The sequence below is a fragment of the Camelus bactrianus genome, chromosome 25 (genome assembly GCF_048773025.1).
Source record: "Camelus bactrianus isolate YW-2024 breed Bactrian camel chromosome 25, ASM4877302v1, whole genome shotgun sequence".
Classification (NCBI taxonomy): Eukaryota; Metazoa; Chordata; class Mammalia; order Artiodactyla; family Camelidae; genus Camelus; species Camelus bactrianus.
In genome coordinates, this window is record NC_133563.1 from 10056999 (window position 1) to 10083902 (window position 26904).

Genomic DNA, 26904 nt, shown 5'->3' on the forward strand with positions numbered 1-26904 from the left:
TTTAAATGTTTACTGAGCACCTACTACATGCCAGACACTGTGCTAAATGTTGGGGAGAGATACAATGGGGCAAAGAAGAGGAAATATTTATATACATCTTTTAAAATATGCAAGCTAAAAGTAAGGTCCTATTCTATTAAGAGTTCACTCAGGTTTAACTGACATCTTCCTGGTTTTTGTGTAACATAAAATAATAAATTTCTGATATTAGATTTTAATATTATAATGTGCTTGCTCCCAAACACTGAAATTACCTCTTTGAACACTCAGTTTCAAAAGGTCTTAGGAATTTTATTTATACTACACTGGTCATTTTCCATTCCTAGGAGGTACACCTTTCTTTCTATCCAGCTTTATCTCATTTGAATAATCCTCTATTTCACAATCTAAATATTGATTATAAACTATTAATTAACAGAATTGCCTGGGTAGCTTCAGGAAAAAAAAAAAACCACCAGAACTGTCTTCTGAATCAAGGTTTCGATGATCAGCCATATTTATGAATAAAGCTAAGTCACTGATAAAACAATAAAATCTACAGCTGATTAAATTGTAATTTACATAATTTGTTTAAATGAAAATATATGTGGAACTAAAAATGTGTTTGAGTTCCCTCAATTATGTATTTGAATCTTCCTATAAGCTGCCTACAAAATACATACCAACCTGTATATTTTAATTTTTAAAAATTAGTGTGTAAGTCATAGTACAACACATAATATGTTTCCTAAAGGATGCAAGAAATTTTCAAATGAATTTCAAAAACCCAAGTACCACAAGTGCCTTTTTTAACATGATGAATTAAAAAGCTACCTATGTACTCCATTTGTTCTTACAACCATAGCTAACAAAACACTCTAAAAACCACAGATAGTTAGGGACAGCCAGGTGTGCCTAGCACTATGGTCCAATTTGAAAATACTGGGTTTTCGGTTTGGTTGGTTTTTTTTCTTTTTCTATATATATGTTAACTACACTATAGCAAAGATATTAATAATGTAACAATACAAAATGACAAAGATGGGTAGGTGGTAGAATTAGCGTAACAGAGGCTTCAAAAATTGGTGCCTTCTGATTTCTAGTATAAATCTCCCCCATTCTGTGTAAAATAATAGCTTACATTCATTTAGTGCTTATTAAGTGCCAAGTAACGTTTCACACTTCTAACTAATTCTCACAACGACCCAATGAAACAGGTGACCGTTAGCCCAGTTGACTGATGAGAATACACAGAGAGGTTCCACAGAGCAGCTCTCCAAGTTGCACAGCTAGTCCCCGGGAGAGCCAGGATTTGTACCCAGGCAGCCTGGCTCCATAGTCTGCATTCTTCACAGCGGATGTGACGAACCAATTTCTCACAAAATAGGTAAATAGACAGATAGATAGATCCAAATATAGCTACACAAATAGATGTATCTATCTATATAGATAAATACACACACAGAGACAGCAAGAGTGCTGTGTAGGTATCATCCACCATGCTCAAAGATGAAGACAATGACTAGTGGTGTGTTCAGTTTACATCACGTAGCAATAGCTCACATGACCGACTGTCCTCACCAGACCTACAAGCATTTTCTTATTTGCTGTGTTCCACTCATTCCCTAGGTGGAAAAGGCCACACTAACCAAAAGCATACTCCAGCTGTCCTGTCTGCTGGGGCAGCTGTCCCAGGTTTGATGTGGCTGAGGACAAGGCCAGGCTGGGAGGAGCACTGTGAACGCAGGCCAGCAGCTGAGAAGCGAGTGCATTGCCCGGGCAAACTCCCCGTGTGACAGCTCCTTCTGCACAATCACATAAAGCCTCAAAATTGAAAGCAGGGTCCCTGAGGCTTTTACTTGTTCATATTTTAGCGATAGCTGCAATTTTATTCATTCTGCTGACCAGAAGTAAAGACTAGTCTTACATGATCATAGCAAATCAAAAGTCTGTTTAAAAATAGAAAATACTCTAAAATATATTGGAGGTAAAAATCTGGCAAACTGAGATGCCATTTTTGCAGCAGGAAACGTATAGTCTAAACACAAAACACTGGAAAACCCTGTACCTACTCTCGGAAATTTCAAACATTATCTTTTATAACTGATCCTGTTCAATGTATCTTACAATGTGAGTTAAAAAAATTTTTAATGTCTTGGAACAAAAAATGTGAACACCGCACTAGAGAATATGTTTGCTGATGAAGGCGACACCACTTACCTCTTCTGCTGTCCAGAAGGAGGCCTGTGCCTGTTTATACATTTTCCAAATATCAGGGTACTGGATTGGAAAGATGACAAATCGGCGAGAACTCCTTCTTAGGAGTGGCTCTTCATTTGACTTTGCTTCGTTTTCGTTGGTATCTGAAGATAACCTCTTGAAAAATAAAGTACAAACACTCATTTTATGTAGGCATTTCTTCTTTATTCATATCTGAACACACATTAGGGAGACAGCACAGTTTTGGGAGCCAGTCTCCGCAGGTTGAATCCTTATTGTTTATCTGGTAGCTGTTCAATTGTGTTTAGCTAGTTGTGTGGCTATAGGAAGTTTCTTAACTTCTCCGAGCCTTGGTTTCCCATCAGTAAAATAATACCCACCTCAGGTTAATTTTGATAATTAAAAGTGCCTTAAACGGAGCCTGGCAAATAATAAGCACTCAAAAAACTTGTCATTATTGTCGCTTTAAGAATATGTATAAAACTAGACCCATAAATATATTGATGGGCAAATTTCTATGTTTGTGAACAAAATGTCCATTCAGTGCCTCTCTCAGAGATAGAATGCTGCAACCAATAGGCTATTATCATAAGCTACTTTTTTATTTTAATGTTTTCTTTTCTAATCTTAATCTAAATACTGTAATACTTATCTAAAAACTCCTTACCAACAGCTTTGCAGCCTTTGTTTGTCTGAACCTTCCCATATACCAATTTGTTATTGCTATTTACGTGTTAACATTCCTTTACTGCACGTGGGCTCACTGTGGGCTGTCTCAAAGTTCTGTGGCATAAAAAAAGCAGCACATACCTAAATATACACTGCTTGGAAAAAGGATGGCACTCTAAAAGGGGGCAGTGCCACATGTGTATTTTTTTAAAAAGTCAGCAAGAGTCTCAGAAGAGTTGTGCGTTCTTGAGAATGAGTTATACACAAAGTGCATACAAATGGCCTAAAGGGTATAAATCAAAATGATTGGAATATGTCTAAATTCTGGACTTCTAACTCAAACTGTCTGTCTCTTTCTCTCCTGTGCCAGGCCCATCTATCACGTCCCTTCATCCTTACCATTGCCTCGACCAATCCCATTACCTCTCTGAAACAAGCGTGATAACTCAGGTGAGGCTAATGCAAGACAAGATGAGAGGAAGCCCAAAATCAAAGCGTGAGGCCATACAGGTGGGGCTCGCACACTCACACGGACTGCCATTAGAGAACAGACTGTCTTATTTTGTAACTACCTCTTTGAAGGTGTGAGCCTCCCCAGATGGAGCACTTGAGCCCCAGAGGCCAGAGACAGGTTTTACATATTGTGCTGTTCCCAGAGTACTATGTCACGCGTAACATCAATAAACATGAGCTAAGTAAGTGAATGGGCTGCTAATTTCTCTTTATTCTGTGCTCAGATTACTGGATACCTTTAGATTTTTGAAAAATTTAATATAAGACTACAATACATCAGTGAAATAAGTTCACAACCACTAAAATCAAGCCTTCTCGGAATGTCCTCGTACCTCCCCTGCCCCCTCCACACCAGAAGGCTGGATTAGGTCCCTAACAGCACATAGCTCTCTGCAATTTACTTGCCTGTTACTTGTCTACAGTCTCCTCTGAACTGTGCTTCTAAACAGTAAAAACCAACTCTACACTTGTGGAATCCCTAGAGCCCAGCACAATACCTGGCACTTAGTCAATATTCATTCCAGAATATTGAAGCAGATTTTTAAAAACAGATGTTGTCAAGTTTTTTGTTTGTTTGTGTTGCCATTGAGGGCTTTGCAATCTCAAAAGAGCCACAAGATCTTGAGACACTGCAGTTCCAAGTTCTAGAACAGGAGGCATACATAAGAGCGTGTCTTCTGGGTCTGGCATTGAGGCTGCTTTTGAATTGTCACTGCACAGATGCTTTATATACATTATTCTGCTTAATCTGTACAACAATTTGGTCAAATAGTAATAGTATTCCCATTTTACAGACGGGGAAATTAAATCTTGAAGGATATAAATAACATAGTCAGGATCCCACAACTGGTAAGTGGCAGAAATTAGAACCGAGGTATGTCTGCTTGTTTTGTTTGTTTTACGAGGGGGTGGTAACTGGGTTTATTCATTTAGTTTGATTTGGAGGAGGTACTGGGGACTGAACCTGGGACCCAGTGCATGTCAAGCATGCGCTCTACTACTTGAGCTATACCCTCCCCCTCCGAGAACTGAGATAGGTCTGAACTCAAGCCTTGCCTTAAACTACATCTCTGTATGTATGGATGGCAGCTAGAGTAGAGGCAGCCTACATCTAAAAACCAGGATTCAAAACAGTGAGATGAACTAAAGTTAAGAAGAGTGTCCACCCTTGAACAACACAGGTTTGAACTGCACAGGTCCACTCACAGGAAGATTTTTTTCCAATAAAAACGACAGGACTGTATCATCCACTGTTGGTTGAATCAGTGGATACAGGACCATAGATACGGAGGGCCAGCTGTAAAGTTATGTGAGGCGTTTCAACTGCACCAATGGTGTTTAAGGGCCAACTGTACTATCTAGTGATGGTAGTGATGTAACCAGTGAAATGACAGGGGGAGGAAATCACCAAATTTGATTCTAGGAAAAAGTAAGATAAATAACAATGATTTTCTTGTAAACAAAGTTGAAAGAACCAAAGCTATGTGAAGTTGGTGAAAAACAGCCAAACTGATGAGGTTTAAATCAGTGATTTTAACTGGTGCAAATTTTAAAATCTCAGAATAATACTTTCTCAAAACGCATTAGCTTTCCCTTTTATCAGGTTAAAATCACGATAGGTAACGAGATCATGAAGCATGTTGTTGATGGGGATGTGTTCAGAGGTATATGATAAAATATAAAAATAAGATTGAAAATCAACATTTTTGAAATTGCCACCTCTACAGAAGAATGTAACATGAACCAAATGACCATATTTTATTCCACGTGGTTCATTATAGTACAAAATTGTGTTCACTTACAATATGCACATAGTATTACTCATGTTTTCAGGCAAGTCATTTAATTTGATCATCATCACGTGTAAATTAATGACAGTAACATATTTAAAAAGAATGTTATAAAGATCAGAGGAACTAATATAAATAAAAGTACTTTGCACATTCTCAAGTGCTACACACTTTAAACTATCATTGTGTTGTTATTGGCTGTTGAGATGTTTCTGGTTGGCCTTAGAAAGGCTGTCCCTATAATTCAAATAATTAATAAAAGAATGATTACTGTGGTTAATTAATAGTTCTTTAATTTGGTTTTTGGTTTTTTGTTTGTTTGTTTTTTGGGGGAGAAATAATTAGGTTTATGTATTTCTTTACTTTTTAGAGGAGGTATTGAGGACTGAACCCAGGACCTTGTGCATACTAAGCACTTGCTCCACCACTTTGAGCTATAACTTCCCCCTCCAGTGGTTAATTATTTGATCAATCAATACCTTCTAAGACTGCCCTCAGGGAACTGTCATGAGGGCTTAAAAAATGAGATATTCAAATCCCAATTTAAAAAGCTGAGGTTTGCAGTCAACAAATATTTCAAACTTGTCTTGGCCCAAACTGTTCTTCATTTATTTCTTCTAGAATGTTCTTGCTTTTATGATCACTATGTAGAATTTTAATGATTCTGTATTTTTCTTTTTGTTATATATTTTGTCCCTGGGGTACAGGTATATATTCAGAGTTAGAATTCTTTACTTTCACTGTATTTGCTATGTGGGCCACCCTGAAAGTTGAAGAGGACCTCAGAAGCAGTATCCCCTTGGCACCAAGCACTCTAGCCCTGAATGGAGTTTTTAAATGCTGACAAATACTCAAAGTCAGGATCCATGAAAACTGCTGAAAATGACTATCTCTAAATTAGGATGAAAGTCACATTTGTGTATACATCCTGATAATATGTGGACTGTTAACAGAAGAAGCTGGCTTAGGAAGGTATTATGAAAGATTCTGCTATGTAAAGAGAAGGGCTTTCACAAACCCAGACCTTTGAACTGGGCTAGAGATGATATACTGCTTATTTTCCTGATGCTTAGAAAAATCCACACACATTTTAAAACAATATGAGGAGGTCATACATCCCAAATTTCTAGGCTCTCTAGGGTATGTATCCTCTGTGGATGCTAAGAACCCATATTTTAGGAGGAAAAACAATATGAAAAAAGACATGATGGCATGTGACATTTTTAAGAATTGGAAGTAACTTTCTAAATCTGGATTTTATGGTATTTGGGGGGCAAGAGAAGAAAATATGTGTATGTGTGTGCATCAGAGAGCAGCCTACTAGCCACGTGCATTCTGATGCTATAGGTATCCACATGTTTTACAGGGTGGGAAAATCCACAAAATTGGCCAGTAGTGAATTGATTAAGAGAACTTCTGATAAATTTGTGAAGAAATTGTTTGCTAAGTCTCATATAAATCTTCAGCTATCATCTATACCCCAATTTAAAATGATGTGTTCATCAAAACATCCTCACTGTTCCAGTGAGTATAAGTAATGCTATATATATAAACTTTAAAAATTATACTAATAGGCAAAAGTCAATTTTATCAATTAGTTTTGCACTTATGATTTTGTTTGGAAAATGGGCTCAGGTATTAAAGCCCTGGAAGGGCCTTGAATGTAAATAGATATGAATTTTGCCATGGCTATTTTCCTATCACCATTCTGATACAACTATTTTGACACTTTGTTTTTTACCTCAGTGTCATCATTTTGATGGGAAAAAAATTAAAATTTTTAAAAATTTCACCTTTAAAAAATGTACTCCATCTCCAAGCTTTACCTGAGGTTAAAGGGGATGTGTCTAATTTGCATATTAAATGGATATTAAGAGGTTGACTTTTTTAAAAATGTTGGAGCAGGTCAAAGTGGTCTGCTTTGATATATAACACTTTGGCATCTGGTCTTACCGTGCAGACTATTGGGAGTCAAGTTTTTAATCAGGTAAGAAACATAATCAGGTCTATGTTTTAAGATCATTTTTGTAGAAATGTGGCTAGATTAGAAGAGAAATTGGAGGTGGAAATAACAAAAGACTATTACATTGTCATCTCTTACCTGAACTAGGAATATCAGCAGTAGAAACACAAAAGACTGACTTAAGAGATATTAAAAAATAGATTTAATAATTCTTGCTAAAATTTGGATTTTAGACAGCTAGGTAAGGAAAAGTTGAAGATGCCCTTGAGGTTTCCAGCTCCAGCAACTAGATGATCAAAACAAGAAGTAAGAGACTCAGAAAGTGCTCAGTACCTGGAGAATAACGGAATAAATCAGACAAAAACTCTTGCTTCTCACATCAGATATTTGACAAAACTTAATTTGAATTAACTCCCCCACCAACCCAAGCCACAACAATAAAGGTTACAAACACAAACGCCTTTTAAAAATCAGTTTAGTCAATAAAAAAGATAATGGGTTCAGTTTCCAGATACCCAGTAGGCAGCTGAAAATATAACACTATGGTAGGAGAGGCACTATCTCCACTCCTTCCTAATGGGGTGGAGATCTTATTAGTAGTCACCAAGGGGCGATGGATGTGATCATCTGGGGAGAACATACAGAGCAGCAGCACAACTGAGGATGCAAGACGAGAGAATGCAGGTATTTCTCTTCATGGAGAAAGGATGGAGGGAAGAAGAGCCAGCTGGGATTAAAACTGACTGATACAGATATAAAGCAAAGACAGAAGTGATCTGATTTGGCTAAAGCAAAGGGTAACAGATGAGACAGAGAGGAATTCTGTAAAGGATTCATACACTGGATATCAACTGGGCTAAGTGGTTAGGAATTTTCAGGACCAAAGATTTCCAAGCATCCGGGGGGCTGGGAGGATCAGACTCCAACTCTCCCCACTTACCCTAACCCCCAGGTGTTGGCATTCATTGTAAGGCACAGTTTAAAGTCATTCCTATGGATAATCATGGAGAGTTTGTGTAGGAATTAACATAAATAGGGATGCCATTGGAAAGAAACTGGATATCCATGTGTAGGTTGAATTAGAAAAAAAAAACAAAACCCTAGATTTTAGCAGCAATTATAGTGTCAATTTCAGAGGTGGAAATGGCAGCCTGAATTAAGTAACTAAGAATTACTATGAAAAAGCTGCTTGAACAGGACTTTGCCAGCCTGGGGAGCTGGGCATTTTTTGGTGGGAATTGAGATCCTTTTGGGAGTATTTGTGGGGAGTGACAGGGAGGCACTGGTTTAATGATGGATTAATTTGGCAGTGGTAAACAGGATTGGACAGCAGGTAACACTGGAAGTAGACAGATAACTAATTTGTAGCTGCCTACAGTTGAGGAGAACGTGAAGTAGTTTCTCATAGGCATTCCTTGGCAACAGTTCACTCTTTTACAGAATGGTGCTTCCTGTGCTTGGTCACCTGGTCCCACAAGGTGCCCAGACATGCTAAAGTACCCATCTAGGCCAAGACTCCCCCGCTAGCACTCACCAGGCCCTGATCTAGGCTGGCATTCTACAAGGCCCCGCCCTCCCATCCACCCCCAACCCTATCACTTCATTTGCTCCCCTTCACCTCTTTCATAATCCTCAGGTGAAGTAGAATATTTGGATGCTGTCAGACCTATTTGTAGGTATTTTCATTTTCATTCTTCTATTCCCACCAAATCTGACAAAACAGATGGAATACTGGCCCAGGAGCGAGAAGTTGGTTTTAAACCTAGCTCTACTAAGTTGTGTGGTCCTGGGTATGTCATTTAATCTTTCCTGGCCTTAACTTTCTTATCTTGAAAATAGGGATTATCAATTAGATTAATGATAGTTAATTTTGGGAAACTGATGAAAGCTATGGACCCCCTGTCTCAGGAGATTGACATCTGCACATACAAAGTCTACAAACTTCAGGAGCCTCATAAACCACATTCAAGCCCATCTATAAACCTTTAAGGCAGTGTTCTTAAAGTATGTATACCAGAATCACCTGAAGTGCTTGTTAAAAAAAAAAAAATACAGTCCATCCCAAGAGATTTTGGTTTACTATATCTGGGGTAATAGGGCCAGTAATTTACATTTTTTACAACATGTTCCAGGTGCTTCTGATGCAGGTGGCTCATGTGCACCATTATATCTAGAGAAACAAAGTACTTACGGCATCCTTACATCTCAAATTAAAAACGTGTGGGACAGGTGCTCACTATAATTCATTCTAGATCTGAAGTTCTGCCTCTGTCTTTGTGGGTCTGTATCCAGATAGGGATAATAAATAAAACTGGACTTCCAGGTGTTAAGTCTGAATAACTGCTGGTGCTACTAGCACAAACAAAAATATCTAAGTTGTCCCATTAGAATGGGGAAATTGGTACTAATTGTATTTGTTTCAAAAGAGGAAGAAAAAGCTGGAGGGGCAGTTGCAATCTGTTAATTAGATACTAAATGTTTACAAAATCAAATAAAAGATAATCTCAAATCTGGAATCTACAACTTTAAGAAATATAGGGCTAAGCAAGAGTCTCTGTGAGCTGAAACTATTAAATCAAAGATACTACACACAACAGGTGTAGAAGTATTTGCAAAATAACAGGCATGAAAATTATAGAGCAACGATCTGAACTACTCTCCAGTCTAATGAATCCTGGCTTATTTACTGTTGTCATGTTCCTCCACTAATATAGAAGCAGAGATGACGTGCATGTTAACTTAGGTTTTATTAAGCAACCGCAACTTCCGTAGCACTTTGCATAAAGCATTTTACTTAACCCTATGTGAGGGAAGTATCACTTCTGTATAAATGAAGAAAGTAATACCCCCAAAGATTCACAGCTAGTTTAGCTAGGTCTGAGCAAAACTGGCCTCTTAATTTTCTTTCGTTCTTATGAGGATTTCCCGTCACCTTTCTACCTGTCATCTCCACCTCATCCACCTGTGTCAACTGCCACAGGTGTCCGTCTCCTTTTAACAGTACCAAAGATGGCATGCATTTCCCCAGCAGACCCACCAGTCCTCGGCCCCTGCCTCGGTGTCCCCAACCAAGGCTCCAGAACAGAAAGCACAGGAGATAAGGGGGCGCCCCTCTTCCCAGTCCGACGTTTCTGAGCGTTGCCCTTGGGTAGCCCCGAGCAGAGCAGTGGAGCAAAAACCCAGCTCCCTCCTCACCCCTCCCTGGGGACGGCCTCCCGGGCGCTTGAAAAGACAAGACGAAACTAGGTTGTGGCTACGGCTCGAAGCTGGGCCTACACCCGGTTTACGCTGGCAATGGGTAAAACTTCCCCCAGCGGTCCTGCACCTTGCAGGTCCCTGTCGCAACCCTCAAACTAGAGGCCAGCGTGACTGTGGGGCGGGGGAGGAAGCGGCAGCAATGTTTACCTCCTCCTGCTCGGGCCTGGCCGCTTCCGGCCTTCCCGGGTCTCCCATCGCGCAGACTCCGCCAGAGCTACGGGAGCTGAGGGAACTGAGCGCTTCAGGCCACCTCTGCCTAGAACAGAACCAGGTGGCGGGCGGGTCTTCCGAGTCAGCCCCGCCCCCAGATGCAGGGACCTCTCCGACTCCTGCTGGCTCCGCCCGGCTCCACTGAGTGGACCCCGCTTTCTCGCCTGCCCATTGAGGGTCTGTTCCAGCTCTGGCATGGCCCCGCCTCCCCTGCCTCAGGGACCCACCTACTCCTGTCGGCCCCGCCTCCCGCCTGCCCAGTGCGGGTCTCTCCCCGCCTGCAGGCCCCGCCTCCTCGGGCAGACCCCGCCCCACTACGCGGGCCCCGGTTCACGACTGCTTCCCGAGTTGCTCGCCCAGAGCCGGCCCCGCCTCGCTTCCTAGCCAGCAGCACGAGAGACTTCGGCCTTGGGCCCCGCCCGCGTCGCCGGCGTTCCGCTCTAGTCGCCCGTGCGGGAGGTGCCCGGACTTGCCAGGTCACCCCTCCAGGTGGAGACTCGCCAGCCAGCTCCCGCCGTGCGTCAGGAACGCGGTATGTCGCGCTAACTCGGGCGGTCGGACCAGGAGAGAGAGAGGAACAAGCGCTCTTCGTGTGGGGAGCGGTGGTGGGGAAAAGCCGCGCTCCCAGTGAAAAAGGAGGCTCAGCGTCGCACAAGTGAGAAGTAAAGGCTGCCCAGCTTTGTCCTTAAGCGACCGGGAGGGAAGAGGCTGAGGGCAAAGCGTGTGGGAGCGGGCAGGTGGGGCGCGAGTGAGGAGGGGGAAAGGACGCGAGGCGGGGAACGGGTCTGAGGGCCCTGGAGCTGCTTCAGCAAAGTGAGCTCCAAGTAGTACCGAGCCCTCCGCAAGTGCCAGGCGCCGCCCTGCTCTGTGAACCGACGCTGCTCGGGTTCCAGAGCCGAAACTCGGTCTTAGGATAAACGACTAAGATTATCCAGCCCGAAAGGAGGAGACTCCCCACCCACCCTGCGAAACGCCCTTTTCAAGGCCCATAGTCGGCGTGTGGAGGGAGGACGGACTCCCCAGGGCTGGCGGTACCCAGTGGCTGCGGGCAGTCCCGGTAATTCGATTGAGTTCCTCACACCCGTTTCTCAGAGGAACACTCAGAAGATAAGGTGAAAGAAATTTGGTTCAGTCGTTTGAAGCTGAAATATTGAAGGAACCTTGTCAGGTCTTGAACGGCATGCACCTGTTCGTGGCTGGCTAGGTGAAGTAGGGTAAAACGGGGCCGAAAATTCAGCTTTGAAAACACTTGAGAGTCGTTCTCAACCCTGCCCTAGAGTGGGGGATGAGAGAGCCTTAGGCAGCTCCTGGGGGCCAAGTGCTGAGTAAAAAGTTTTACATGTATTAACTTTAAACTTAGACTTGCCCAGCAATTAATATTTTAATATTTTATAAGTGACACAGATAGTTCTCTTTGTTTAACTTAGTTTCAAGTTTCAGGTACCAAAATCCGGAGAGACAATTTTAGGTAGATAGTCTCAAAACTTTTTTTTATAGAGTTTACCCAAAAGCTCTTATTTTGTTTACTTTTCTTGAAAGTTCTTTTTTTCCACATTGAGTTACTTTCTGTGTTGACAAATTTGTAACAGGCATAAGGTCTTATTTGACCTCTGGTAAGCCTAGGTACAACAGAAGTATTATACTTAACGTTGATGACTCTAAAGACATGTTTATATTAATTAAACCAACAAGCTTAAGCTAGCTTTAATACCAATACCAGTTCTGAACACTTTTAGATAACGTGAACCTGAAATTCATTTTGGCCAGTTTTCTTTATATTTTTGAGTATTCATATAAGCACTTAATTTCCTTTAAGCCAATTAAATTGAAATCTTTCACCATTTAATTTTGCCAATACCATACATCTATGACATGCAAACATACAAAACAGAGACCTCATAGTTTTTACTTCAAAATTTAGCCATGATTTGGGTACAACAATGTAAAACCCATTAGTTATAAAAGAGATTGGATTTAAACTGGATTTTTGGCAGACGGAACAAATTAAAGTTGCCTGTCTAGGTGGCTAAACCTTTTTACTAATATTTATGAAAAAGAGACAATTTCTATTCTTAAGTTCCAAATTACTTAATCCCTTTTTTAAATTTTGCATTTTAAAAAGATGGTGAAATTAGAGTTCCTAGAGAAGAAGGTAGAATATTTGTATCTAAAGGCATAGGAAGACAAGTTGTTCCTAGAATTTTTTCCCTTAAGGCCAGGAAAAAAAATAAATCTTACCTCAATGCTTGTAATTATCTTAAGATAAGTAGGAGAGGTTTTGGGAGTGGTAAAGGGATTGGTGTGCTTTGTATTATTTCTGGAGCCACATCTCTGGTCCTGTAAAGACTAGATTTGTAAAACAGAGGCAGTTTTTTCCCCTCATTTAACTTAGGGGAGAAGACTTTCCCAAGAAATTTCTGTCAGGCTCCTAATATCAGCTATGGTCAGTTTAGTCCGACTGATGGCCTCCCATTTGGCAATCTACTTACAGACACGTTTGAGGATCCTTTCTGGGTTTGAGAATTTTTTAGATTATGGCTCTCTTTTTGGCCTTTGATCTGAAGAGGCTTGCCTATAGCCTCACGTGGTCCCATTTCTAATGGGAGCCTGACAATAGTAGCTCTGTCAGGGACCTCAGTTTCCCAGATGGCCGAGTTCACTTGAGAAACAATACGAAGTAGAAGGGAGACCTCTTCTGGCTTGGGACTGAGTCAGGCTCCCAAAGCCAGGAGTAGTCATTTTTCTTGGTGGGTGTCTTTCATGTAAGGATCTCCGAACTGGATTATTGCCTGGAATTTAGTGAGCAAGTCCCTTCAAACAAGGGGATGGGGCACTCAGGCACCAGCAAAAACTGATGTGCAAAAGCAGATTTCCTAGCAAGCGTTTGGTTTGGGACCTTTTATTGATCTCCATTATTATACAGGACGGGGAGGACAAGGGTCCAGGGAAATCAGCACAGAGTAGGCAGCCCCTGTATTTCATAAGAAAATAACTTTCTTGTCTGCCATGTCAGGGGTTACCTGAGGCTCCTTCAGGAAAATGACCAGGTGTACTTTTGGGTCCCAGGCCCTGTCATCTTGGCCATCATTGGTTTGGGGGCCTCAAGCCCCTTCGGGACCTGGGGCAACCTCACTTCCAGTGGCCTTTTCATTTGCATATGGGGCAGGGTCCCGGTGGACTTTTCCCATACATGGGGCATTTGTCCTTCCATCGACCCTCCTGGCTACACTTAAATAGATCCCTTCTTGGTGAGACAGTGGCTCTGATCCAGGTGTCCTGAATCCTGTCCTTGCCATGGGTCTTCACAAGTGAGGATAACTCTGAGGTGGTGCAGAGGTTAGGGCTGCCATTAAGAATTGTACCTTTTGCTCTTGTCCCTGAATCCTTTTTGCCTCTTTTACCCTGTCTCTACTGTTAAACGCTCCAAATACCAGATCCATGAGCTGATTTGTGGGGGTCTAAGGTCCCCAGCTGCCAGAAGGGGCATTAGAGGTAGATGGTCTGGAAGACTATCCTCCCTCAGAATCGGAGGAGATGAAAGTTCCCAGCTGTGGACCTCAGGGAGGTGGACCCATAAGGGATCATCTAAAACATTGAGCTCCTGTGGGGGAAGATGTCTGAAGGTGCGTGAGCCAGGCACAGCCAGCAGGAGTTCCTTAAACCTGGGTCTTGGAAATCAGGTTGGGAACACTTGGACATATGGAATCCCCCCTTCCTGCCCTTTACCTTCCTTTTGTAATCCAGTGACACAGTGGGAGGAAAAGTGATGATAGTCCCAGGGCCTAATCCTTCAGAGAGGGAGGGGGGAGACCTAGGCCCTGAGTCAACTAAGTGACTTCTGCAAAAGAAGGGGAAACAAATAGAGCTGAAAGGTAAGGGGTAGAGAGAGACAAGGTAGTGATAACGAGTCTCAGGTATCAATATAGACAATCTAAGGAGTCAGGACAGAGGAGGATATAAGAGAAATCCAGGGCAAAGAGGAAAGGTATACAGCCATGACACTTCCTAAACCAGAGATCTCTAGGCCCACTGAGGGAGTGCCCACCTGTGACTGTCTCTCAGGAGTGTAATGAAACCACAACCCCACCCAGAGGTGCAAGAAACTATGATCTGCAAAGGGAGTGCCCTGCCTGCAACTCCTGCCTACGGATGCAATGAGGCCATAGGACCTGAGGGCACTCGGGGAGGGCCGGGCCACAAATTTTTAAAGCGGAATTCATACAGTCCCCGAATTTGAGCCCCCTTACATAGTTCCAGCATCCTGGAACCAAACTGAGACTAAGACCGCGTAGAGAAGAGGAAATAGTCTCGAAGAGCTGAGGAGGGGAAGCGCACCCAATCAGGTTGCCAGTTACTTGCCACGTGGTCTTAATTTGGATGTCCAGATGGTCACCTTGGTGGATCTTGAGTCCGAAGAGGTAGAGTGATAGAGGAGAATGAGAAAAGATTGAGGGGAGAAAAACCTTGGGCTCAGTGGGCCCCTTCACAGCTCGAGGGCTGGTTTCTGCCAGATCCTGCAGGCAGTGTCAGCTGAAAGGGCCGCTAGAATCTGCATGGAGCTGGAGAAACCCCCTGCTACCCTCCAAAGAGAGGGGAGCCGTAGCCCAATAGGCAGATCGAGATTATGCCCTTTGAGCCCTGTTTCTTTATTTAAACGCCCCACGTTGGGTGCCAGAAAGATGATACAGGAAAAAATGAATGTCGGAATGAGAGGATGGCTGTGTCCTAGGCCTCGGTCGAGTCCCTGGGACGTGCCCTGCCAAGTGTGAGTCCTTGGCTTTGCTCATGAAAGAATTCAAGAGCAAGCCACAGTTAAGTAAAGGTATATTTATTTAGACAGATACATACTTCATAGAGTGCAGGCTGTTTCAGAAGGCAAGAGGAAGGTCACGAGGTGTGGGGGTTGGGTGCTTAGTAGAAGTAAGATACACACTCCATTGAAAGAGTGTGGTCCATCTCAGAAGGGAGAGCAGCTTACACATATCAACTTTAAATAATGGTTAAGTAAGTTCTCTGAGGAAACTGAGTCTTAAAGAAGTTAGATGATTTCTCATAGGCCACATGGCAAATAAACTAAGAGCAAGGGTTCTACCATGTTACAAGTCATCAAACGGTATGTGTACTGTATGTCAGGCATCATATTCCATATTGAAGATAGAAAAATGAATGAGCCTAGTGAAAATGAATGTGCATCCTGGAGCCATATCAACATGGGTGTGAATTCTAGCTCCCTTGTTTATTAGCTGTGCTACTTTGGACAAGTTATTTAGCCTTTCTGAGACTCTGTTTCCTCATCTGTAATATAAGAGTAATAATTCTTTCCTCATAAGATTGTTGTGTGGATTTACTAATCTGTTACTTGTAAAGCCCTTACTAGGGTGAGAAATTACAGTGGTAGCTTCCAGGTACACTACTAATCAGCCCATCCTAGAGGTCATGGAACGAAAGGCTCAATTGAGTTGCTTGAATCACCTAGTTTATTAAATTAATTTAAAACATATGTCAAGGGGAAAGAGAGGAGGTAGCTAACTTATTTAAGATAGGATGTGGGGGAGTGGAGGGAGTGGAAGGATCATACTATTCAAATGTTAATGTTTCTCAGTATTCATACATCCTGTCTTTGCTGCATCAGCCTTCCTGGCTGGTGGTGTAGTTACAAAAGCTGGAGTTGAGGATGAGCCTGAGGGTCTCAGCAGACAGAGGGTGGAACCAACATACACTTGCTCTTTTGGAGAGATGCGGGAGCAACTAGGCCTGGTCATAGATGTAACTTGCCATTAGTTAGCCTGCTGTGGAGCGATGAGTTTTATGTGTGTTTCTTGAGAAGAGCACATGTGGGGCCAGAATGGATGTCACCAATGTGTGGTTGATTCACGGATGATATAGTTGTCAATATGGAACTGAGATGATCCTTACCTTATGAATATTTAAGCATTACTTGGTCCTTCCAGGCCTTTGTGACATTCTCATTTGTTTCATTATTTTTATCTATGTTCAGCACATTTATGTTTCATTTATTCTAACTTTAGCATGCCTTGCAGGTTAATAAGTTACTAACTATTTATGCTTAACATGTCTTATGAATCTCCTTATGTCTTATAGGTATTTGCTTCCAAACTTAGTTTCGATTTTTGTATCAAAATTGAATAATCTTCAATAATATAGCAAAAACACATTTCAATGCTCGTTACAGTGTGTGAAGCATAATAGGCAGTATGTATTAGTTTCCCTCAAGATGTTTAAAGTTTATAGAAGAGGAAATGTAAAAATTAAATGTGTAACTGAAAGATCTCTGGGAGTAGGAGGATTCTACATCTTCATAGACTCTGGCATACTTTATTTTCCTAGTATTTTGGAAACAATATTTCTAATCACATGCTGTCCCAGAACCTTGATGGTCTTCTCATCAGAAGGTAGAGTCTGATTCCCCTTCTACCGAGGTCTGAATGCTTGTGTCCCCCCAAATTCTTATTTTGAAAATCTAATGCCCAAGATGATGATATTTAGGTAGTAAGGCCTTTAAAAGGTGACTAGGTCATAAGGGTGGAGCGTTCATGAATGAGATTAGTGCCCTTATATTGGATTGTTTGTTTTTTCACTATTGAGTTTATGTGGGTTCTTCATATATTTTGGATATATATCCAGTATATGATTTTCAAATATTTTCTCCCATTCAGTAAGTTGCATTTTCATTTTGTTGATGAATTTCTTTGCTGTGCAGAAACTTTTTAGTTTGATGTAGTCCCACTTGTTTGTTTTTGCTCTTGTTGCCTTTGCTTTTGGTGTGAAATATAAAGTCATTGCCAAGACCAATGTTAAAGAGCTTGCTGCCCATGTTTTTTATGGTATGAAGTCTTGTGTTCAAGTCTTTAGTACATCTTGAGTTAATTTTTGTGTGTGGTGTAAGGTAGTAGTTCAGTTTCTTTCTTTTGCATGTGGCTGTTCAGTTTTCCCAACACTATTTATTGAAGTTACTATTGTTTCTCCATTATATATTCTTGGCTCCTTTGTCATAAATTAATTGACGAGATAAGTGTAGGTTGATTTCTGGGCTCTCTGTTCTGTTCCATTGATCTATGTGTCTGTCTTTATGCCAGTACCACCATGCTTTGATTACCATAGTTTGGTAACATAGCTTGAAATCAGGAACCATGATGCCTCCAGCTTTGTTGTTTCTCAAGATTACTTTGGCTATTTGGGGTATTTTGTGGTTTCATACAAATTTTAGTATTGTTCATTCTATTTCTGTGAAAAAGACTACTGGAATTTAAGTAGGGATTGCACTGAATCTGTAGATTGCTCTGGAGAGTATGGACATTTTAACAATAGTAACTTTTCTAATCTATGAGCATGGAATATCTTTCCACTTATTTGTGTTCTCTTCCGTTTCTCTCATTAATGTACAGTTTTTAGTGTACAGGTCTTTCACCTCCTTTGTTAAATTCATTCCTATGTATTTTTTTATTTTTGGTGAAGTTGTAAATGGGATTGTTTTCTTAATTTCTCTTTCTGATAGTTCATTTTTAGTGTATAGAAACATGACAGATTTTGGTATACTGACTTTGTATCCTACAACTTCATTGAACTTGTTTATTCTAACGGTTTTTTGGTGGATTTTCAATAAATAGTATCATGTTGTCTGCAAATAGTGGCAATTTTACTTCTTCCTTTCCAATTTGAATGCCGTTTATTTCTTTTTTACGGCCTAATTGCTCTTGCTAGGAATTCCCATACTGTATTGCATAAAAGTGGTGAGACTGGGAATCCTTGTCTTGTTCCTGATCTTAGACATTAAGCTTTCAGCTTTTCACTGTTGAGTATGATGTTAGCTGTGGGCTGGTTGTATACGGCCTTTATTATGTTGAGGGACATGCCCTCTATACCCATTTTGTGAGAGTCTTTATCATAAATGGATGTTGAATTTTGTCAGATTCATTTTCTGCATCTATTGAAATGATTATGTGGTTTTTATACTTCATTTTGTTAACGTGGTGTATCCCATTGATTGATTTGCAGATGTTAAGCCATTCTTGCAATTCTGGAATTGATCCCACTTGATCATTATGTATATCTTTTTAATATATTGTTGAACTTGGTTTGCTTATATTTTGTTGAGGATTTTTACACCTATGTTCATCAGTGATATTGGCCTGTAATTTTCTTTTCTTGTGGCATCCTTGACTGGTTTTGGTATCAAGGTAATTCTGGCCTCATAAAATGATTTTGGAAATGTTCCCTCCGTTTCTATTTTTTGGAAGAGTTTTAGAAGGATTGGTATTAATTCTTTGAAGGTAGGGAAGAATTCACCAGTGAAGCCATCTGGTACTGGACTTTTGTTTTTTCGGGAGGTATTTGATTACTGATTCAATCTCCTTACTAGTAATCAGAAATAGATTTTCTATTTCTTCATGATTAAGTCTTGGTAGGTTGTGTGTTTCTAGGAATTTATACATTTCTTCTAGATTGTCAGATTTGTTGGCATATAATTGTAGCAGTCTCATGATTCTTTGTGTTTCTGTAGTATCAGTTGTAATGCCTCCTCTTTCATTTCTGAGTTTGAATACTCTTTTTTCCTTGGTAAGCCTAGCTTTAAGGTTTGTCAGTTTTATCTTTTCAAAGAACCAGCTCTTAGTTCCTTTGATCTTTCCTCTTGTTTTTTTAGTCTCTTTCACTTATTTCTACTCTGATCTTTGTTATTTCGTTCCTTCAGCTAACTTTAGGCTTTATGTATTCCTCTTTTTCTAGTTCCTTGAGGTGTAAAGTTAGGTTGTTTGCTTCATATTTTTCTTGTGCTATGATGTAGGCATTTATTGCTATGAACTTCCCTTTTAGAACTGCTTTTTGCTGCATCCTGTAAGTTTTGGTATTTACATTTTCATTTGTCCCAAAGTAAATTTTTTCGATTTCTCTTTTGATTTCTTCTTTGAGTCAATCTCATTGGTCAGTTACTATTGGTTGTTCAGTAGCATGTTGTTTAATCTCATATTTGTGAATTTTTACTTTTTCTACTTGTAATTGATTTCTATTTTCATACCACTGTGGTCAGAAAAAAATGCTTATTATAATTTCAGTCTTCTTAAATTTGTTAAGACTTGTTTTGTGGCCTAATACATGATCCATCCTGGAGATTGTTCCATGTACACTTGAGAAGAATGTATTCTGTTGCTTTTAGATGGAATCATACATATATGTGTATGTATGTATAGATATGTATACATATAGATATATAAAATCTCCATATCCATCTGTATGATCTAACATGTTATTCAAGGCCAGTGTTTCCTTATTAATTTTTCTGTTTGGGTGATCTATCCATTGATGTAAGCAAGGTATTAAAATCCCCTACTATTATTGTATTGCCTTCTATTTCGCTCTTTAGGTCTGTTAATATTTGCTTTGTATATTTAGGTGCTCCTAGGTTGGGTGCATAAAAATTGACAAATGTTGTATCTTCTTGTGGAGTGAGTCTTTTATCATTATGTAATGCCCTTTATTGTCTCTTATTACAGTCCTTGTTTTAAAGTCTATTTTGTCTGGTGTAATTATAGCTATTCCAGCTTTCTTTTGGTTTCCATTTGCTTGGAATCCTTTTCCATTTCTTCTTTTTCTGTCTGTGTGTGTTCTTACATCTGAAGTGAGTCTTCTGTAGGCCACATATAGATAGGTTTTTTTTTTTTAAAATCCATTTAACCTCTCTTGTCTTCTGATAAGAAAATATAGCATATTTGTGCCCTCATAAAAGGCTAAAAAAGCTTCCTAACCCGTTCTGCCATGTGAGAATATAATATGAAGTCTGTGACCAAGAAGAGGGCCTCACTGGATCATGTTGGGACCCTGATCTTAGATTTCCAGCCTCCAGAACTGTGAGAAATAAATGTTTATTGTTTATAAGCTACCCAGTCTATGGTAATTTGCTATAGCAGTTGTAATGGACTGAAATATCTCCCTTTGAATGTGAACTGTCCTTAGTGACTCTCTCCCACCAGTTTTGTCGAGACATAATAGACATAAAACACAGTATAAGTGTAAGGTACACAGCAAAGTGATTTGACTTACCCAAATTGTGAAATGATTACCTCAAGTTTAGTTAACATTTTCATCTCACATAGATACCAAAAAAAGAAAAAGAGAAAATTTTTTTTTCTTTGTCATGAGAACTCTTAGGATTTACTCTCAACCTTCATATATGTCATATGGTAATGTGCATCCCTGGTATTTATCTGTCTTAAAACTAGAAGCTTGTACCTTTTGACTGTCTTCATTCAATTCTCCCTTCCACTCCCCTGCCTTGGGGAACCACACATCTGATCTCTTTTTCTGCGAGTTTGGTGGTGTTTGGTTTAGGGGTTTTTTGGTTTTGTTTTGGATTTTGTTTTGTTTTGTTTTGTTTTGATTCCACATGTAAGTGAGATCATACAGTATTTGTCTTACTCTGTCTGACTTGATATTTCGCTTAGCATAATGCATTCAAGGTCCATTCATGTTATCGCAAAAGGTAGGATTTCTTCATTTTTTTAATAGCTGAATAATTCTATGCCACAAATTCTTTATCCATTTATCTCATAATGGATACTTAGGTTATTTACATGTCTTAGCTATTGTAAATAACGCTGCTATGAACATGGGGTGCAGATACCTCTTCAACATAATGTTTTCATTGGTTTCACTTATATTCTCAAGTGAAATTGTTACTGAATCAAACTTGGTTCGATTCACTTGATGCACAGCAAAGCCAATCTCCTGACACCAGGTTGTGATGAAGGAAAGTACAGTGTTCATGCAGGGCACCAAGTGAGGAGAACAGGCATCTTGTGCTCAAAAGACCCAAGCTTCTTGATGGATTTTGAGAAAGAGTTTTAAAGACAGTGTGAGGGTGAGGGTCATGGAGTGCATTATCAGTTTGTGCACAATTCTCTGATTGGTTGATAGTGAGGTAACAAAGGTGGTATTTCAGGAATCTCAGTTATCAGTTTTCTGGCTCCAGCCAGGCTGGGGTCTAGAGCTGGTGGTCAGCATGTGCAGTTAACTTCTTCCACTTGGTAGGAATTTTTCTATTTGCAGAACAACTCAAGGATATGGCTTAGGACACTACCTAGGGATCAGTAGCTTTTGAGGAGAAATTAAAGGTCCTTGACTTTGTTTTATGGCCAAATTATTATTTTTGTCTTGCTTGACTGCTTTCCTTTGTTTCTGCATTTTCTCACTTTTCTGATTAAATTTGCTCTTTAGAACTTGGAAAGCCTAGGAGGCTAAAACTTTTCTATAAACAAGAGTCAGGGGACAGGGGGGTTCTCTGTTCCTTGGAAGGCCCTGCAGGGTCCTGCTTGGTTTCAGAATTGCTGTATTGTACAGTAGATCTATTTTTAATTTTTTGAGGAACATCCATACTGTTTTCCACAGTGGCAATATCAATTTACAATCCCTCCAATAGTGTACAAAGGTTCTCTTTTCACATCATTGCCAGTGTTTCTCTCTTGTCTTTTTGATGCTAATCATTTTAACAGGTGTGAGTTGATATCGCATTGTGGTTTTGATTTGCATTTCCCTAATGATTAATGATGTTGAGCATCTTTTCATGTATTGTTGGCCATTGTCTATTTGGAACCATTTAAAAATTGGTTTATTTGCTTTTTTTGCTGTTGAGTTACATGAGTTCTTCATATAGTTTGGGTACCCCTTCTCAGATACACAGTTTGCAAATATTTTTTTCCCTTTCTGTAGATTGTCTTTTCATTTTGTTGATTGCTTGTTTGCTATGCAGAAGCTTTTTAGTTTGATGTAGTCCCACTTGTTTATTTTTTTGCTTGTGCTTTAGGTGTCCTATCCAAAAAATCATTGCCAAGATCCTTATCAAGGAGTTTTTTTCCCTATGTTTTCTTTTAGGAGTTTGATGGTGTCAGGCCTCATTTTTAAGTCTTCAGTCCATTTTGAGTTAATTTTTGTGAGTGCTGTAAGATAGGGATGTAATTTCATTCTTTTATATGTGAATATCCAGCTTTCCTAGCACCGTTTATTGAAGAGACTCTGTCTTTTCTCCATTGAGTATTCTCGGCTCCCTTGTCAAATATTAGTTGACTGTATATGCACGGGTTTTTTTCTGGGTTCTCATTCTGTTCCACTGGAATGACTTACTGTTAATGAGTAAAATACGTAAGTTTCAAGTAGTTCATAAAGGACAGCATGGACAGCTTTTGTCTGGTTTTCCTTCTCTCTTTTGGGAAGCTTGCCCTTAGAACTTAGGTGCCCTTCCTCAGGAAGCCAAAAGCTCGTCCACAAAGAAAGATGACATGGAGAAGCCTATGTGGGAAGGAACTGAGGCACTCAATCAACAGATAGTATCAACTTCTAGATGTGTGAATGAACAAACCATCAGAGGATTCTGCCTACCAGCTGTCAGTTCTTCCTTCCACTTGAAACCCCAGACATCATGGAGCAGAGATAAGCCATCATGACTGTGTCCTGTCCAAATTCCTAACCCACAGAATCCATGACCATAACGAATGATTATTTTATACCACTAAGTTTGGAGATAATTTGTTATGCAGCCACAGTAACTGGAACAGACTCCATTCCACTTAGAGATTTGTGTGGTAATGACCTCAGACAACAGTTTAACCTATGGTACAGAAAATGTATACTTTCAAGCTACTGCTGGCTTATTGTGTACCAGTAAGATGGATAGGTCCTCATTTCTCAAACCTGAATGATGTCTCCAACTCTTTTAAAGAAAAAAATTCTCACAGCCATTTAGTATTGACTTAAATTGTATATATTGTTACTTAAGTATGTACAAACATAGATCAGTTATATTCTCCTTATTTTTAGAGCTTTATACAACTAAAAAATAAAAATAAAGAGAAATAAGACTATAGAAGGGTTAATATGAAAATTTATGACATTAAGCAATGGATGAGGGGGAGGGAAATAGCTCAGTGGTAGAGCACATGCTTAGCATGCATGAGGTCCTGGGTTCAATCCCCAGTACCTCTATTAAAAAAAAGATTACTAAGCAGTGGATGATGTTTTGCAGAAACCGTATTACATCAGCATGGATTTTATAATGACCATTAATGAAGCATGTCTATGCATTCCAGTGATGGGACAGGTGACTCTATTTTCCTACAACAACAACTCCTATGTGTATATCACTTGCCTTTAATGAGGAACAAATGCATCATTTATATATTAAGTTTGCCTTTTTAGCATTCAGTCATTAAAAGGAGTAGTAACTTGACATCTGGACCATCATAAATGGTCATCCTGATAAACCAAAATATATTTATTAAAAATAAAAATAAAACCCTTGCACATAATTGACAGATCCTGAACCCTAGTTCAGATATCACTAGAGTGCATAGTTCTGTATTTAATGATACATTCATTTATCATGCAGGAAGACTGTCCGATGTTGGAGGGAAAAGGTGAATTTGGAGACAGATTAGTTTAAGGCCAATGGAAATAGGACAAGTATAAGATAACACAAGCTCAAAATGAGGCAGTGGCAGTGGGGAATACAAGTGAGTTAAGGTGACTTGATCAGTGATTGGATGTATGGAGTATTTGGTAGAGGAAGGATTCTAGGATGACCACATGTTTCTAGTTGAGAGAGATTAGGCAGTTAGCAGTGCCTTTTGCCAGTGAAAGTTTAGTAGGAAGTTTTTCTTGTCAGTTCAGACATGTTGAGATCATGGTGCCTGTGACAAATCCAACTGAAGGTATCTGGTAATGTGGCCCAGAAGTGACCAGCTCAGCCATAGATCTGTTCTAGCTCTGCCAACCTCAAAGCCATACTTAAGCTTCACATTCACCGTAAATAAAGCATTTGCCTCAAAAGAATTAGCAAGCAATGCAGTATTTTTTTTAAGTTTCAAATAGCGGACAAAAAAACTTTTTTGCCTCTTAACTATCTCAGAGTGAGTTGCTGACATGTCTAGGATAAATACAAAATAAAGGAAACAAGGCTGCTTTTACTCATTATAATAAGCGTGAGAACACTGGAATAGAAGTTCAGTAGTTTTTGGTCACAGAGGAGATAGTAAGACTTAATATTTCAGAAGTGCATAGCTCCAGGTGATATACTGAGGTTACAACAGTATGTTCCTAAATTGGATTGAAGTTGGTCACTGGAATTCATTCATTCATTCGTTCAATAAATATAAACATATTAGGCACTGGACAGGCAAAGGTAAATGAGCCATGATTCTTACTCTTAAGGAACTTACATACTAGAGGGGGAAATCAAGCAAGCATACACTGTTCTGGGAGTACAAAGGAGGAGCATCTAAACCGGCGATGTCCAGATGGAGGGAGAGCTTCTTGGGGAGGCGGCTAACCATTCCAAGATGAAGGGCCATGAAGAAAGAACAGTAAGGTCAAGCAGATGGGCCTCAGGGTGACAGAGGACATACTAGCAGGGAACTGCAAGACTTTTATAACAAGGGAATAAGTAGAGGTAAGGCTGTGGAGCAGGATGTAATCATGAAGGGCCTTATATGTTGTGTTAAGGAGTCCTGGACTTCACCTTAAGGGCCACGAAATCAATATATTTTAAACAGGTGAACCAGTGACATGATTAATACACATTTTAGAAAGATTGTTCTATCTACATACTGAAGGGGAGCAAAACAGCAGAGAAACCAGCCAGGAAGTTGTTGAAGTAATGTAGGCAAGATGATGGTAACTTAAAGTTAGATCATAATAGCGGATCTAGAGAGAAGTAGATGAATTCAAGACATAAGGTTTTAATAACTATAGGGCTTGATGGTTAAATTGAATGTGGGGATAAAGAAGAAATAAAGTATGGTTGCATGTTTCTAACTTGGGAACTAGATAATTTATTGATTCATAAATCTTTTTCAACCCTTTTAAGCACTGACCTTAAAAAAAGTAAACAAGGATAGAGTTTTTGGTGATCTCTGTTGTTGAGGTCACTGGAGAAGTTAGACAGCCAGCAAGGGAACTAGTTTCAGATAATGCATGGACCAATAATTGAGGGGTTGTGCCTGTGCCTCGGAAGCTTTAAAGGTGAAGTCATAGCTGTGGGGAAGCAGTGGCTACCAGTCTTTTGTTACTCTTGTGAACTTTCAGAAGTCTGAGGCATGGTGGTAGGGGAAAAGTGCAGAATCACAAGAATTACATGAAAATCTTGGTTCTCCTCTTTTGGCCTTCCCAAATCACTTCAACCTTCAGCTGCTGTACCTTAAAGTAATATTGGGAGGGTTTTTCTTCCCTTATTTAATGTTCCAGAATAGTTCTGCTAAATTTTATTTAAAAATTAAGAAAATGGATCTGTTTTACAATATTTAGGATGGTTCCCAAAAGTTCATATGATCTAGAAAATTCACACTACTTATCCAAGACAAGGACCATAGCTTTTCTCTGTTGTGCTTTACTACTTCATTAATTGTAAATAATATAGTAATTCCTTATCTATTAGAAACCTTTAAGGAATAAATTATTTCTTTCATTCAACACACATGTGAGTGCTTGCTTTGTTCAAGGCCCTGTATTTCAGGTGACAGAATTTCTTTTAACATCCTAATCATTACCAACTTTGAATGTATCTTTTAAAATGCAATGCATAGCTCAAGTGGTAGAGCACATGCTCAGCATGCACAAGGTCCTAGGTTCAATCCCCAGTACCACTTCTAAAAATAAATAAAATTCATTACCTCCCCCATCCCCCCATAAAAAAACCTTAAAAACTAAGTGCCTAGAAAATGTAAAGAAAACATAAGTATAAAAAAATAATAAAATACAATGCATGCTTCTCTGCCTTCTTCCAGTGTGCACAAAAGTTTTTTAGTCAAATGAATAGTTATCCTGAGCTAAAGTAAATGTTAATTAGTCTTAGGTGCTGTTTTTGAATTGGGTAGGTCTGCTACCATGTCATCCTGGTGTAGCAGACACATTAATGTTTGCAATATTCATATTTTTAGACTTGTACTACCAAATTTTTCTATTAAATGGTTCCATTCTTCTGTGCTTTTTGAATGTTTGCTAGCTTCCTTGATCTTAATTTGCTACTTCTAATCCATCATGTAGTAGAAACCTGGTGATCAAACATTCTAGGAACCAAAGCCTCTGCTTTCATTATTGTACTTAGATTTAGGTGCCTGTTTTTTGAGACAGCTATCATGACTACTCTGTTTATGTATTTGAGTAAAAGTAACTTTATTTAGAGAGACGTACATGGGGGTTAGGGGGGAGGGCTAATTAGTTAAAGGTAGATACTCCATAGACAGAGTGCTGGCATCTTGGAAGGCAAGAGAACGTGCGACCTCGAGGTGCGGTGTTGCTAGT

The 26904-nt window shown here is 39.8% G+C and overlaps 1 protein-coding gene and 1 long non-coding RNA gene across 4 annotated transcripts in view; one reads left to right on the forward strand and one right to left on the reverse strand.

Moving 5' to 3' along the window:
* Positions 1-10822, reverse strand: part of RRM2B (ribonucleotide reductase regulatory TP53 inducible subunit M2B) — a 29811-nt gene extending 18989 nt beyond the window's left edge. For both annotated transcript variants that reach the window (XM_045517241.2, XM_045517240.2), the window contains exons 1-2: positions 10540-10822; positions 2200-2353 (exon numbers count right to left, since the gene is read on the reverse strand). In XM_045517241.2, coding sequence (XP_045373197.1) covers positions 2200-2353; positions 10540-10799 — 414 coding nt within the window. In that variant the 5' untranslated portion in view covers positions 10800-10822. The remainder of the gene's footprint in view (positions 1-2199; positions 2354-10539) is intronic.
* A 115-nt stretch (positions 10823-10937) lies between these two features.
* LOC105069629 (uncharacterized) overlaps positions 10938-26904 on the forward strand; it is a 53534-nt gene continuing 37567 nt past the window's right edge. Inside the window, exon 1 of one of the 2 annotated variants that reach the window (XR_012502254.1) lies at positions 10938-11134. This is a non-coding gene — a long non-coding RNA (uncharacterized LOC105069629). Of the gene's footprint in view, positions 11258-26904 lie in introns of both variants that reach the window. The other variant, XR_012502255.1, reaches the window with a different exon arrangement.